The 17,087-nt window shown below is 30.4% G+C and overlaps 1 protein-coding gene across 3 annotated transcripts in view; it reads left to right on the top strand.

Moving 5' to 3' along the window:
* Nucleotides 1–17,087, top strand: part of LOC129960941 (protein BCL9 homolog) — a 117,275-nt gene that overhangs the window by 88,497 nt on the left and 11,691 nt on the right. For 2 of the 3 annotated variants that reach the window (XM_056074693.1, XM_056074696.1), the window contains exons 5-12: nt 2,516–2,611; nt 3,543–3,597; nt 6,188–6,375; nt 7,154–7,697; nt 8,428–8,520; nt 9,519–9,781; nt 10,524–11,034; nt 12,432–13,592. In XM_056074693.1, the coding sequence (XP_055930668.1) occupies nt 2,516–2,611; nt 3,543–3,597; nt 6,188–6,375; nt 7,154–7,697; nt 8,428–8,520; nt 9,519–9,781; nt 10,524–11,034; nt 12,432–13,592 (2,911 nt within the window). The remainder of the gene's footprint in view (nt 1–2,515; nt 2,612–3,542; nt 3,598–6,187; nt 6,376–7,153; nt 7,698–8,427; nt 8,521–9,518; nt 9,782–10,523; nt 11,035–12,431; nt 13,593–17,087) is intronic. The other variant, XM_056074694.1, reaches the window with a different exon arrangement.

Genomic DNA, 17,087 nt, shown 5'->3' with positions numbered 1-17,087 from the left:
GGACTAATGAAACTTAAGAATGGAGGAAGGCTAGGAAAAAGGTTTAAAAGCATATGAAAATGGATCTATTGTTAAATGTTAGATGTTGTAGAATATATGTCTATTTCTGTAATATCCAAATAACGACTTTTCATGTACAAAGGAAGTTGGTTGGATGTTAAATATCTTGCATTGTTAGTTGTAATAGTATTTCTTTAATGACATTTCATATTTCATTTTATTTTTTAATTTATAAAATACTTCTATTTTTTTTTCTTCAAATATATGGATACTTGTGTTATTAACCAGAATACTTTTTTCAATGTTTAATTAAATGTTTATTATATTGGTAGTTTTACTGAGCGTCTTTGTGTCAACCAAAGCGTTTTTGTTATATTTTTAATAAATGAAGGCTATCTGGTATATCTGGTGGTAAATTGGGTAGTGTTTTACTAACATAATTCTGATGGAAAAAATAATCAAACACTGTCATAGTCTTCTTGCTTGTTAAATATTCTATCCTTCTTTAAATATTAAAGCATATTTTCCCTCCTCTTTATGTTTGTGGTATTATCTGCAAAAATAATAAAGTGGTGCCGAAGATATTTACATGTTAACTAATACTATTGTGTTGGTGTTATCTAAAGATTTAATATCAGCTTGATGTTTTATATAATTATCTCTATTAGGTATAAACTATAGTGAAAGCTCAACTTTGGAGTGCTACAAAATCTATTTTTCAAAGAATAGGCATTGTACAATATAGGGCACGTGCAATTTCAGAAGACATTAGATTTTTTTACAAAAATTTTAAGGCAGAGTTAAAGTTCTTATGTCTTTTATTAAAGTAGGTCCTGTCGGGTGATGTGCATGTATTGCAATATCTGTGTCAGTATCTCTTGGGTATATTAAATTTTATATTTTGGCTTTACCTTGAAAGATACTTAGTTAATCGTTATTCTTTTGGAATACTTTTTCCTTGCTTGGTGTCTTTAGTACCGTGATTATTGAGAAGTTTTAAATAATTCATTAAAGTTAAACTGAATAGAAAATAAATACAACTGTGTTCGTTTTTGTTTTAGCTATTCCTGTTGATGTTGTTACTTATGGCACTTTGCTAGCCCACTGACTGATCTGTCAGCGATTTAAGCCGAGTGGGCGTCTTTTGTTTTTTCAGTAGTGCAAACTGGGGCCAAGAGTACGAATTAGCTACTTCATGCGTCGCATTCGCTTGCACAACCCCTTTTTACAGGGGGTCACATTCACACACATCACAGATATAACACAGAAGAACAACAACAATGCCCGAACCGGGACTCGAACCCGGGACGCCCAGATTACGGGGTAGACGTGCTACCTATATACCAGGACGCCGCTAGTTATTCCTACACTTCTGCAATATCTAGTGATTTCTTACTTGTATTATCGTCCTGAAGATGGTCGTTTAGAAGTTCATTTAGGAAATTTAACGATTTTTATTCATATTGCTAATTTTATTTTACTTGTCGGTATTTCATCAATTTATTGATTTTCCTAAAGTAAACTTACTCATTTCTGAAGGCAGTGTCTGAAATTAGATTGTATTTCTGTAGAAATATTTAATCCAAGGCAATATTTCGGAAAATCTTCTGTCCTTATTGATAATCTAATACATTTTGTGATTATTAAAATTCTCATTTTCCTTTAATCTCATACTCTAAGCATACTGAAAAGCATTTAGCTTTAAATAATGGTTACTATTTGCACAATATGATGCAATCAGATTTGATTTTGCATCTTTCTAAGACATCCATGTTTTAAAGACTACCATGTTTTAAAATTTCCTGATTTTCAAAGCTGATAAAATTAATAATATTCTGTAAATTACTTATACATGATGCTTTATAATTTTTGCTTGGCTATGCAATACGTGCAAAAAAAAAAAAAAAAAAAAAAAAAAAAAAAGAGTTTTCTGTTGACTATCTCTTTGTTAACCAGTGAGTTATATATATAGGAATAAGAATTTAATTTTTGTGTTTCTTATATGTGTTATCTTTTGAGTCGGAATTGTTGTAATAGTTTTGCAGATTTAAATATATTTATTTATTCTTCTGCATCCCTTTTATTTTAAAGTTTTATGTAGCTTTACGATTTATTTCGTACATCAATGCAAGACTTTTGTGATGCAATTTTGAAGGCTGTTATATCTTACAAGTTTAGAAATTTCATGATTTGGTTTATTCTGGAATAAACGTATAATTTTTATTCTTGATTAATTAGCAGATAATTTACTGTTTTAAATACTTAAGTGCATATTTGTAGTAGTAGTAAAAAGTAGTGTAGTAGTAAGTAGCTCCAAAGCACTTTGAATGAGAGCAGTATACTTTGTAAGTTTTAGTCATCTTAGTATATTTTTATATACAGATTTTTGTTTTATAAACGTAATGTATTCCTCTTTATAATGCTGAATACCACAGTTCTGTTGCATAATGCATATTTATATTATCTTTTTGTTTGTAACAAAATCATTTTTAAACTGTCTATTTTGCTGTTCCAGCTTGGAACACTGAAGTGGCTTATTGATCATGTTTATCAAGAAAAAGAAGAAGACATTGCTGATTTTTTGGATGAAAATTATTCTGCGGACGATTTGGTATGTATAATTAATTCCATGAAATTTTATGTTTTAACGGGTTTTAATTTAATTTAATACTTTTAAAAATAAAGTGTTCATTATCTGTTTATTAATTGAATCTATTATAAAAGGATGAAAATAATTGAACTTCAGGCCTTTGATTTGGAATTTAGTGAATTTTAATAATATATATTCACTCATAAGTAATTTATTAATTTTTTCACTATGATCATTATTATATTGACAATTTTTTTGTTTTGTAAGGAGCTTCCTGCCTTCCCCGCACCTCCAAAAAAGTGTCAAACTTGTATAAGCATCTATAAAAATTATTGTTTGAAATATTATCACTGTTATAAAATATTGGGATACAGATGTATTTAGTCTTTAAGATAAAATTCTGTTATAAAGATAATTACCAAGTCTCATTCTAATAAATTTAATAATCTACAATTACAGAAAACAAGTTAAAATCTATGGTTAATTGAGCAAGAAAAGATGCACATGAAATGTTATATGCAAATATAACATTTGAGTAGCAAGATGTATGCATTTGTCTTACACATATATAGTTTGTTTCCATAAACCAATGTTAAAAAAATGCAGATCATAGATTTGCTATGTGTTTGGAATAAATAATATATTTCTATTCTCATAACTAAAATAGTCCGCGTGTATTTTAAACGTTTTCTGCATTATGAGAAACTATTGAGTGGAGGCATTTTACTTTATAAAATACTCATGTCATAATTGAAAACCTTATCTTTTTCTTCTTTTTTTTCCCTTGCTGCGCATACTGCTCATTTGTAAAAGTTATCAAAATGTTGTTTATCATCTTTGCTTTATGCAGAAAATATATTAGCTGAATTTAAAGAGTAATCGGTTAGTTTATATTAATGTGATTATTATGTATATAATGTATATAATTTCATTGCATTCGTTTATTTCTTAGAGAGGCATTTGTGCTGGACAAGACGCTTTTAATAATGTTTACTGGTATTTAGATGGTGAGTACTTACTAGAAAGCTTTCTTATTTTCCCCATAATTTTTTTTCTAAAAACTTTTTGTTCTGATTTGAAATTATTGCTGTTAAGCTATAAAGAATATGGAAATTCCAAAAACTACCCGATAGGAAGCTAAAATGATACAGATTAATTAAAATCAAGCACTTAGCTTTTTGAAACAAGAAAATTATTTTAATTTTTTTATTGGAGATGGAATGCTATTGTTGATTTGTTAGTAATTTATGAAATAGTTATTCTGAGGAAAATTATGAATTAATACTGGCAATGAATTGACTTGAGATGTAGCATTTTTTATGCCTAACTATACTATGATGATTTTCTTATTATATTCCTTTCCTTTTAAATATTTTTAATCATTCGAAGTTCCATAAAATTTTTCTTTTGTTTGAAATATTCTTCAACCTATGTTCTTTCTTCTTTTCTTTTTAATTTGTTGGTCGATGAAATGAACAGTCTTTTAGTAGAAAACGATGACGTTTACTAATACAAAGGACACGAGTACACAGACGACTAATATATACAACCGAGACGAAGACAGGCTAACACACAGCAGCACGCTACAATACATTAGTCCACAAGTATTAATCGGTAGCAATAGCAGCCACAGCACACAAAGCGGCCAGACAGAATTCAGCAGAAGAAGGAAAATCACTTAGCTTCACTCTACGGCCTCTCCCAACGTCTGCAAATCTTCACTGTCTCCTCGCTTTAGCTGTATCCAAACTGCCGTCTCACTACTACACGACTGGTTGCTCCACACACGACACGATGCTGCTTCTACAATAATCAACAGGTCGCGGCACACAGCTCAATTCGGCAATCGCTTGAGCTCTTCGCTGGACTGATCTAGCTAATCACCGTAGACTCTTTACACGATTGGTTTCGGCTTGAGACTGCCGGCCTTTTATAGTTCCGGAGACGGGCCGGGAAGTTCGTAGCCCAATCAGGCGCACCTTGGTTCCAATTACTGAATCGCTGAAATTCTGGAAGTTTCCAGTAATATCTATTTTGTCGCCAAGCCCTGAGATCACTGATTCTGCATCCAATCAGCATCCAACGGAGCTGATCTTAAAACGGTCTTTCCAGTGATTAAACCAACCATGTTGGGAAGGAGTATCACGGATTTGTAACAATATTCTTTGTAATATTCCTATTCTCATATCGATATCTGAATTAACCTGGAATTTAATTTCTATTTAACTAAATCATTTTTATAATGCATGATGATGACTGAAAATATTCATTAATAAAATTGAGCAATACATATTTTTTATTACCTTTATTCCTTGAATGCAGAATATTTTATCGCTATATTCTTACAAAATTCACTAATATACATTTGAACTCATAAACTCGAGTTTAAAATATTGAATATTGTGTAAGTGTATTTATCTTATTCGCACGTGTTTAAATCCTATAATATAGTTAAATCGTGCTTAATTTAGAAGATAATAATTTGATGTCTTGTCATAGTTGTATAAACGCCATACTTTAATTAGTATATTGAGATATTAACAATTTTCAGTACTTCAGCATTAAATCGGTATTCATATGATATCTACTACTAATAGTAATAGTCTTAGAAAGTATAACTAGATCACTGTTAGACATTTCATGAAAATAAATTCATTTATTTATCATAATATCATCATAAAAATGAAAATACTGAGTCTTTTGAAGTCTTGACATGAAATAAAGGCATTGGTTTAAAATTTAATGTAATAATAATATGAATCAAAAATTTAATCATATTTTTATATGCATCTTTGTTTTCTTATCTGCTGACTTGACTGCTTTTATAGAAGAAAGTTTAGTCTGCAGAAAAGCCGATTTACATGAGGGGAAAAAAAGCATTTGTTGTAGTCAAGTAGCTCATCTGTTGAAAGCTGTTCATTTTCTTTATTCTTTTCTTTTGAATTCTCCTCTTTAAAAAAAGGATGAGAGGAATCTAGAAATAAAATGTATTTCAGAAACTTTAGGATATCCCTGGATCAGAAGCATCACAATATTTTTATAGAGTTATCAATTGACTCATCTGTATTTATTTTCTTAACATTTACTGTTTAAAAAGTGGCATCTTTATTGTCTCATATGAAAGCCAAATTTTTAAAGAAATTCTATTAAAAATTATATGCGATCTTAACAAACAAACAAAATTACACAATTGTTAAACGAAAACTAATAAGAATTAATCTTCGTTTTCTTGTCAGTTATTAGTCTTAAATGTAGACTTAAAATTTTAAAATCAATATCCGTATCCGAATTGAAATTGCGATAGTTTTTATAAAACCTGAAATGGAAATAAATATACATACATGTTCGGACAACTTATATTTTGTGTCCTTAACTTCATCACTGCTGAAATATCTTTTGTTTGAAACTTATTAGTAAAATAATCGTTGAAAATCGATGAATTATATTAACTTAAAATTAACTAGTAAAATTTATTGCATGCAAACAAGCTGAATTTTTATATCTTCATCCAACTTCGTTATAATATTTTATTGAATTAACAATTTTATTTCAAATTTTTTTTGCATTCATGTTTTGTAATTCTATGTATATTTTTAGATTTGAGATTATATCGTGAATTTCCCCCTAAGAAGCAAAACAAGAGAGATTGGGAATGTGTTTGCTTGACTTTGTCTGACTGGCAATCTTTTATCAAGCAGTTTCGCAAAACTTCAAATCTTCAAGAAAAAGAACTGTATACCTACTTAAATTTTGAGTTATACCCAATTGTTGAAATTCAGCTTTTGGTAAGAGATGTTTATTATTTTTTCCCTCATTCTTCATTTTATTGAGAAAAAAAGTGCAAAGATTTTAAAATCATTTAATTCACCCCCCCCCCCTTAAAATAGCATTTTAGTGTTTCTCATATTATTTTTCAAAGAAAGCAATTTTTTCCCCATGTAGAGTTTCAACCAGCATTTAATTGCAACAAATGATAAATAAATTCTAAGGTGTCATTTTATTTTTCCTCTCATCCATAATATCTGAAGCTGAATTGAGATATAGATGCAAATGAAAAATGTTTGTCAAGGATTCGCCTTTTTGGACTTAATGGTTAATGAAATGAAGTTTATTTTATATTATTTCGAACAATTATCTTACGAATTTATTGAAGTGTGGAATCAATGTGTGTGTGCGCGCGCATAGAGAATCGTGTTTTGCGTTTTCTGTCACTATATCTCATTGTTTGAAGTGGTCTTATAAAGTAAATAAAATTTTCTTTGATTTGTTACCGGTGTAAAACCTTTTCATTTGTAGACAGAACTTTTAGCGAGATCTACTTAGTAATTGAAATCGAAGTAATTTTTGACTTCAGAACGTTACTTGGTTGGTCATTTTCTTTTTTATCCATTTTCTTAAAATCATGATATGCTATATATGACATATTCTTCAAGATAAATATTTGTGTAATGGTAATTAATTTTAGTAATGTATGCTGCTTTTTTCTTCAATATCCTATTCATATATGTTACTTGTTTCATATAAATACTTGCTATAACTAATTATTGTTATTTACCTTTTCAGCAGAAAAAACCTCGCCAAAGTAAAGAAGAAATAAATAAATCCCTCATAAGGCGGGAGCGAGAAGATCTGGATGTCATGCTTGAAAAAAAGACATTTCTTGAATGTAATAATGTTACTAATAAGTCAGATGTGAATGGAACTGATTCTGTTTCTGTTGAAAAGCATAATGGTGCAGTTTCCCCATTAAAAATTTCTAGTGTAAGTGGAAATGACTTTTCAGATTTTTTAGAAAAAAGTGAAGAGAGTGAAAAAAATTCTACTATGAACCATTGCGATGGTCACCTGAATATAAATGAAAGTGTATGTTCAATTAGCAGTAGCTTGGATGGTTCTACAATGGACATAAAACCTAACACTGAGTCCAGCATGTGCCCCAATTTGTGCTCGACTTCTTGTGCAACTTCTTGTAACAACAAACAAGAAAGCTGTGTTTACAGTAGCGCTAGTACCACCTCTTGTGAGAAAAATACAAATTGTACCACATCTCCAAGTGCAATTGCAACTACATCAGCTATGTCATTATCTCAAGATAATGCTCAAGAAGGTATACATAATTTTCAAATATTTCAAAAAGATGAAAATGTAATGAGTTCCTAAATTTCAACAAGAATTATATTTATTTTTTGTTATGCAATAATGTCGTGGTCAATTTCTATAAGCAAAAGATAATATAGTGTACTTCAAATGTAAAATCTATTAAATCAACCTATAGAATAGTGTTTCATTTTGTTCCCCTTTATTTTTCTGATATTTTGTTTGGTATATTGACGAGTTTTTTTTTTCTCCTGTATCACATTTAACTTTCCATGTAGCTGCTATTTACTAACATTTTATAGTGACATTAAACTGGTTTCCCATTATTTTATGAGTTATAATATAATAATTTCTTCTGTTTTCTTGAGTTCTTTTAGTGTACTTTTATTCTTAAACCCGAAAAATACTCTAAAATTGCACTAATTTTATATGAATGAATCAGCAATTTAACTTACTTATTTATTAATGTTGTTATTGTTCATGTATTGACAGAATTTTCTTATTTCCAAAATGTGAGGAGCAAACTTTCTGCGATTTTTATCCCCCTGCTTAGAAACTGTTTGATACAGTTATACCTTGCAGATATGGAAATACTTGTAGTTTTCTGGTCTTTGTATTATAATATCAAAAGTTTATGCGATGAAAGATAATTTTTTTGTGTTCAGATTCCTAATTTACTTGTCATATGTTAAAATTGTATAAATTTAATATTGTAACTAATATTTCACTTTTATGTGCAGTGCAACAACCTTTGAGTGATATTCCAAGTGATAGCAGCTCTGTTACTAGCAACAAAGAAAATGCCCCTCCATCATCTGGGAACACTACAAGTGGTTTGTATTTTTTTTAATTTTATTATTCATATGAATTTTTTATTTTGCTTTATATGTTTTCAATTAGAATAGCATCCACAGAATTATTATACTTCATGATGTTTGTTTTATAAGACCAGGAACTTTTTTTTAGAATTCCTTAAAATGGTGAGAGGAAGAAAAATCTTCTGAACAAGTTAATAAAATATAAATTCCTTTTATTTCTGACTTGATTTTTTTTTTTTTTTTTTTGTACTTACGATAAATTTTAGTGCTCTTATGATTATTTTTGAATATAATTGATCTGAGTTGATGATCATTTTAATATATTACTTAATGATGAAATGCAACTATAATTCGCACATTTAATACTGAATTTATTTTTCAAAATGATCAGAAGTTTCTTCTTTTATTATCATAATAAATGTATATTTTCTCGTAAGATACTTCATTTCTATATTTAATGCATGTTTTCATCATCACTTAAAGCCATAGTATTACCTTTATGTATAATAGATATTATTCCAACACGAACAGTCTTTAAATTATAGGCAAGTAAAATCGCTTACCTTAATTGTTTTGTTGGAATCTCTTTGTTTACATATTGATGTTGTTTGTTGTCTCCACCTGGTTACAGCTGAAAATCTCAAATTTATAATTAGTGGCAGGTTCAGTGATTATGACTTTATTAATATGGGGAACTTATCTTTAAGAAGAAGATTATCTAATAGCTACTTGGTTACATGTTTAAGAATGTTTTTACAAATTAGAAGAGAATACAGAAACGCGTTCGTTGGTTTGCCGCCAAAAAGAGAGGAAGTTAACAAACACCCTGGTGGTGGGGACGGAAAGTTATTTTCAGTCAAAACTGGTATAATAGAAAGCCTTTCGCGAATTTTTCCGCCTTGAAAGAATTTTGAATTTGTGCTAGGTTTTACTCTTGCATGGGATATATAAATTTATGATAGGCTTGTAGTAATACTCTTTTCAGTGAAATAATTTTTATTTGTAATTTTTAGAAATCCCACCTATGTCAGCTATGTCCAATATGCTGGGGTCCACATCTACACCTGCTACTACAGCTTCCGTCCAGCCATTACCAAGTAATATGGTCAATAAGACGTCATTCCAAATGGAAACACAGTACATGCAGCAACAAAGTCAAATATTTGTGTTTTCAACAGCACTTGCCAATAAAGCTGCTGAATCATATTTATCTGGTCATTTTCCTTCCATCATAGCTTTTCATTGTGCACAGCCTGGGACTAAGTCTTTTCTTGAAGTAAGTTTTGTATTTGAATTTTCTCTTTCTTAAATGCTTTATTTTTTGTGACAAAATGATATATTATTTTAATTGCTAAATTGTATTAGGTTACACTATTTCTATTGCCAAAGAAGGGTTGTGTTTAATGAAATATGAAGTAATGTCAGTTTACGATTTTTGTTCATGGAATTTAAATCTGATAAAGAATTAATTTTTTGATACATTTTTCTTGATAATATAATAAAACTTCTTTTGCGATAAGAATTTCTACAAAATATTAGGTTGTATTTATAACTAAGATATAAATACGACAAATATTAAAATTGTCAGCCAATCTCAATTGAAAAACTGGCAATATTTTTAATAACACTTGTTTTTCATTCTGAATGATGCATATATTTTCCATGTTATTTTAATAATATCATTGTAAAAAATGAGTGTTTCGTGAATTTTAACTTTTATATAGACAACTTATTTTAAATAATGAACATTGTTGCATTTTTCTTTATTTATTTTGTACTTTTCTTAACTTCAAACCATATGAGTTGTAATTTTAATCACTTAGCAATCATTCTGTATTTTTATCTATTATAAATTATAAAAATAATGAAAAGTACATGTCATGCAATTATACTAGAAATTAGAGGACATAGAAGTATTGTAATTTTTGTAGTTATATTGCAAAATGGTTGGGAGGTGTGTGTTTTATGAATATGCATATTCATTAATTTTATTGTAAAAAATTCAATGTATATTTCAGAAATACCCTTTGAAAGTTCAGCAGTTTAATCGGCAAAATCCTGCTGCATGGTTGAATTCTCTTGCTCAAATGAAACAATCAGGTCGTCAAATGAAAACTATGAACCAATTTCCTGGACCACATACTTTAAATAATCGTTTTCCAGGACCTTCAAGTGGACCAGTTATGAGTCCATGTACAGGTTCTTGTAATATGCATAGTCCAGGTATGTGTTCTACTCCACGTCCGCCATCAGCTTGGCCTAATAACTGCACTGGAGCAAATATGATGCCCCCCATGTCTGGTGATATGTGTCAACAAACATGGTCTGGTCAACAGTTTCCACCTGGATCATCTACGTCAACTATGAATAACAGATTCCCTTTGCCCCAAAACATGGGTGTTAGGCAAATGGGGCCTTCAGGAAGTCCACTTTTAGGTTGCATGAATAATGCAAATCCTAATGTTAGTGGTACATCTTTTCAAAATCCTAACATGCCATTAAATCAAGGTCCTGGAGGGCCATTGACGGGTAAATATATATATTTTTTTATATAAAATAATAATCTATTTCTTTAAAATATTTTTGATAATTCTTGGAATTTTTAGTACTGTTGCTGTTTCTCAGAAGCTGGTATGATAAATTTATAAAAGTGCTGACTTATTGTCTTTAAATTTGTTCAATTTTTGCATTGTGTTTTTGAGGCTTAATCATGTATAGCATGCTGCTTGCTTTCTGATTTTGTTGCATTTTATTAAGATGGTTGATTTGGTTTATTTGCTTTAAATTGCACTGCACTTATCTGCTTTTATAAATACTTGGCCTCCTGTTGCATTACATTCCTGCAAGCAGATAAATACAATTTTAATTTTTTTAGAAAATCAATAAAATATTCGTTAAATAATGATTGCCAGTTTTTTCGTCTGAAATAAATGTATAGCAGTAATATCGCAATGTCAACTTGAAGCTGCATTTTTTTTTCTCAAACATGTATAGAAATTTGTGTAAGAACATGCAATTCTTGGTAACATGGAGCATTGTTAATTGTTTTTCAGCATACCGTGTAATCTCTTTATATTTAACTCCTGTTATACTAGGTAGCCACTAATTCATTAAATATTTATTACTGTATATTATGCAAAAATATTTGTCTTAGATATTATTTTGTTTGCAGAATTGAAATATAGGAAAATAAACTTTATTTCAAGTGAATTAGTATTGGTTATTATATGTGGCTTTTTTTATATGTGGCTTTTATTTCTTAGTACGATTAGAGTTCAAAAGATAATTTAAATTTATTTCACAAAAGGTTTCTCTCATATTAGTTGTACAATGCGTGGTTTTAACATTTTCAACTCATTTAAGTGGTTAACAATGATTTAGTCTTAGCGTTAGGACTTCCGTTTTCCAAGTACAAAACTTGATGCCACCGAATTGCCGTGGTAGCGTGTCTGTTGAGAGACAAATTTCCTCTCATTGATGTGAGGTTATGCTGGCTCTGATGTCAGCATTTTCATGTGACCACATTTCAAATATATGAGGTCCATCTCAAATTAGCTTTTGATTGTGTTTAATGAGACGTAAGTAAAATTAAGTTCCGACTCTTTTTATGGCCTCGGATCCGTGACAGAGGATCTTGTTTTCGATATCGGTTCCACAGAAAATTCGCTGTGCATATGGACTTAGCGCTCTTTAAATATGTAGGTTGCTAAAGTTCTCATTTGTATAGAACGGAAGTTTAGAGAGGTGCTACTGGCTCATGTTAAATCTCTATCATCTGGCCCTGGTTCTAAATTTCGAAATCCTTCCCGAAAATGCTCACTTGTTTGAAAACGGAACATTATTAAAACTAAATTCAACCAACTCATTTTAAACTTATAATGGAGAATCCATGGATTTTACATAACTATCACTTTTTTTTCATGCAGGAGTGAAAGTTCCTGATGAAAATTTAACTCCCCAACAACGTCAACATAGAGAAGAACAGCTTGCAATGATTAGAAAAATGCAACAGATCCTTTTCCCAGAGCAACAGCAAATGGAACCTGTTCAAGGTGGAATGGGACCTCAGGGTGGAATGGGGCCTAACATGGGACCTGTTCTTAGTGGAATGCCTTCTCAGCATGCTTCACATTCAAGGTTTGGGTCTGGTGATATGTGTGTGCATCCTGGAATGGATGCTTGTTTCAGCCCCCATCAATCATGTATGAGTGAGCATGAACATTCTCATCCACCTTCTGATATGTACATGGGGAATTCTATGGTAGGTCCAGGCTTTCCACAACAAAACTTTCCTGGAGGTTCTGCTTCAGCCCAAATGGAATGGCAAAAGCTTAAACACCAGTTCTATGAGGAAAGATGTAAAAAACAAGTTTGTGGTTCGGTTCCATTATCTCATTCTTTAGTAGAATCTGAAATTCAGCAGGCTGCTGCACAACAAGTTCAGTCTATGCAACCACAACAGTCAATGTCTCAACCTCAAACTCCTCAGCAGCAGCAAACCATAAACAGTCCAAGTCCTAGTATGGGTCTTAGTCCTGGTACACGGATGCAAGGACCTCCACCTCCATATCATCAAACAAATAGAAGGACTATGCCAAGTCCTCATCCTGCATCCCCAAATACTAGCTCACTTTCATTGCCTTCACCACATATGGCTTCAGGATTACCATCTCCAGCTGATCCATCTAGACAATTCCCACTCCCTACACCTCCTGGCCCAAGATTACCTCACCCTAGTCCTGGTCCAACTACACCTGTTGGGAGTAATAGTTTGCATACTACTCCTTTAAATTCTCCAAAACCCCTTAGTACTTCTGGCCCTTCATCTAATAGTGGGGCACTCATCAGAACCCCAACAACACCATCCAACAATAATGCATCAACACCTACCAGTACACCAACTAGTTCATGTACTCCTGCAATATGTAATTCTGGCCCTGGTACGCCTGCAAGCTCATGTGCTTCAAACAGAAAGCAAAGCCAGTCTTGTACTAGTGATATCCAAGATTCTAATTCTTTAGGTTCTGCAACTACATTAAATACTGAATTTGGATCTTGTCCAATTTCAGCTGCCAGTAATGCACAAGGTAATTGCTTGTTTTCATTATCGTGCTGTTACATTTATATATATCTCTATATATAAATTCTAAGGTGCATGGTGGTGAAAAATATTAATTTTTCCTTGCTGATGGCAATGATTGGTTTGTTATTAAAACAAAACCATCAACCATCTGCTGTTATGTTTAGCCTACTTCTATATTCATTCTCTGTAAAATACCTTTTTCTTACAAAAAAAGTGAATATACTATGCTTCGAGTAAAAGTGTCTCTTTGTTCCGATATATATGGTGCATCAATGTATTTGTACATTATACATTCATAGAATAAATACATTAGCATTCCTAAATTCCATAATCACCACTCCAGTTTAAAAATTAACAATAATTTTCCTTCATTTAGTTTGTTACATACGTTCTCTTTTACTTGTTTGTTTACTATTATTTTGCAAGGAAGTTTTTACACCAGCATGAATATAAAAATAAAATATGTCTATGAAGTTATGCACGGCATAATTGAATGAACTCAAAGTTGCATATTTTTTACTGCACCACTAAAAGTTGGTTGACATAACTTCTAACGAATCGCTTCCAAAATGTATTTAAAAAATATACTATGCTGAGATATAGTATCAGATTTCTTAGGGAATGTTTGTTTTTAAACGAACACCGATTGTTGCCATCGTTTGAAGGAAAATTAACCTTTGTTTTGATGTCATGTACCTTTGCATTTTATTTATTGTGTGTCTGCTGTCATACAGTTTATTGTGTAACAATATTATATAACAACATTTTACTAATGCATTTCCACAAAAAACTTTTGGTATTAGATTTCAATTTATTTTACACGTGAGGCATATTCTGTACAGAGAAAAGGAGATAGACGATGCATCAGACTTCATCGTGACATGCGAACAAAACGGGAATTTGTACCTTCTGTGATTTTACTATGAGATTCTGATAGGGATTTCTTTGCCATGTGTCGATTTAGGCAATGGAATCTTAGGTATCTTTATTAAAAAGATGTGCAAGCGTTAAGGATTTTTATCTCTTCGTTCCTGGCGAGGGAACCACAGAGTGAGCAATTTTGTTCAGCGCTTGTTAGAAATAATTAAATAAAAAAGTTGAAATTGGATCTGGAAACAATAGAACTCTTTAGAATAAAGTTACTAATTTAAGATAAAAATTAGGAAATTAATTAGAATATATATATATATAATATAATATAATACGTAAGGATATTTTAAAATATAAATTAAACCCTAATTAATTTCCAAAATTTTATCTTAACTTAGCCCATGTTAACTTAATTTCAAATTATTTTATTTCCTGATCCAATTCCACTTTTAAAAAAATTTAATTAATGCAACAAAAACTCTCTAAAATTGCTGATATCGACAAGTTTCCACACTCCGAGTGAAGGGATAAAAAAAAAACTGTCTAACCAAGCTAATTCTTTTTAAAAAATACCTGGATTTCCCTTGCCTAAATCGACACGTGTAAAGAAATCCCTATCGGAATCTTGGAAAATATTTTTTCCGTGTTATTTATACTATGTCTGTTTTTACGCGCTTGTATCGCTGGTGAACGGACGCCAGTTCGTTCGCGCTTCTTGCATATAAATTATGCCTCCTGGGATGGAATAAAAGCTAAGTTTAAAATTCGGAAGTTTTTTTTCTTCCTATCTTTGGCCTCTGCTTTAAAAAAAATTATGTTTACATATATATATTCTGATGGGTATAAAACTAGCAGCATATGCTGTACTCGGGATCTGCTGGTTGTTATATAATTTAATTTCAACATGTTTTTTAATAAGTTTCTAAATTTATAGAATTTAATTTTTATTTAATTATTTTAGAATTATTCGACTAGAAAATTTTGTTAAAGTTTCGTCAAAAAAAATTGTAGAATAAAGCTAAAAATAACATTACTGATGACTTCAATGAGAATATTTTTAAGTGAACTAGCAATAATAAAGTTTATATGAAATTAAATTATACTTTTAAATTAATAATGTCAATTTAGATTCTAGTGAATTTAAAAATCATAAATATCTGCTCATTATTTTACATTATTCTGACTCTATGTACTAATAATATATGCTATGAAATAAAGTAACATTCAAATAATCTGGCATCAGATAGTTTTAGATTACTTTCCCTTTTCCATTCTGTTTCCCCCCATTTAATTTAAATGCATACTTTATTGTTGCATATCTTTATGCCCAACAGCTAGAACAAATTCAGGAGTCTATTCACTACCATTAAATTATAAATTAGTAGTTCAGAGGACTGATCATTACAATAAAATCTCAGACATTTGTGTTGGAGAAACCTGATCATATATTAGTGAATATAATTTTATTTGTTTAATTTATTAAAAATGCAAAGATACTCATTGTTCAATTGTAGTAAGGATGTTGTTTTGTATTGTAATAAAATGAAAAGTGATAGATATTTTGCTTGTAGTCAGAAATGGAAGAGCTTCCATCTGATTTTTAAAAATGTCTTACTGTCATTTTTGTTCTGAAGCAGGATTGGTGTAACTATTGTATTGGATGAATTGTAATCTATCTTCTTTTGTAAGTATACATGATATGAACCTCGGATGCCTTTAGATTTTTCCTTGATTTTTGGTATTTGAATGAATGAGTCAGCACATTATTTAATAGTATGTAAACGACAGAAAAGATTCAAACTTCTTTCTTAATAATTTAAGTCTCAAGGGATACTTAAAAATTTGTTAGCAAATAGCCACGAGAAGTGTGCTAGTACTGAATTTATTGGTATTAAAAAACACTAGGAGGACTTTATTGCTCGTTTCTTCTTTCATAATTTGGGCGAAACCCAAATGCATTAGTTGTGAGTTTTGTAATGTTCTATTTTTAAAAAAATCATCTAATTGAACGCATCGACATTTATTCATCTAAGTTGCATGTATTTTTTTTAATGAAATTGCAACAGCCATGTTGTTTTGGTTTCAAATCATCAAAAAATACCTTAGAAACATTACCAGCATTTCTGGAAACGTCATTATTCTATAGAAAGCGTAGGCAGGCATTTTTAGACAACATATAAAATCTGAGAAACATTTGAATATGTTTCATACTTTAGCCAGTTATTTTATGCAATATTTGATTGTTCTGTAGAAAAGTGAATTTCTAGGATTGCTGATGAGAAATGAAATCATCATTTCAAATTTCTCATGAGAAAATAAAATAAATATTAATTTAATAGAAAAGCAGAATTTGAGGTGTAATAATGAGATGTTTTATACCGTAAAAGTTCAATTCCATCTTTTTTTAAAATGAATGATCTTACAAGTGATATTCCTCTCTTTTTTTAGTGCTCAAAAATACCAGTTTTTTTTTTTTTTTTTTGTAACATAAATATTTGATTAAATTAAACTGACTGTTGAAATAAGGATTTTGAAGGTGTAAAGACTTAAGGTTTGTGAAAATTTGCATGTTGAACCATTTCATATTTCAACCGTTTCGCTTCTTTTTCATAACTGGTTATTTGAAATC

The sequence above is a fragment of the Argiope bruennichi genome, chromosome X2, assembly GCF_947563725.1.
Source record: "Argiope bruennichi chromosome X2, qqArgBrue1.1, whole genome shotgun sequence".
In the NCBI taxonomy this organism is placed as follows: domain Eukaryota; kingdom Metazoa; phylum Arthropoda; class Arachnida; order Araneae; family Araneidae; genus Argiope; species Argiope bruennichi.
This window is presented reverse-complemented; position numbering and strand designations above follow the sequence as displayed.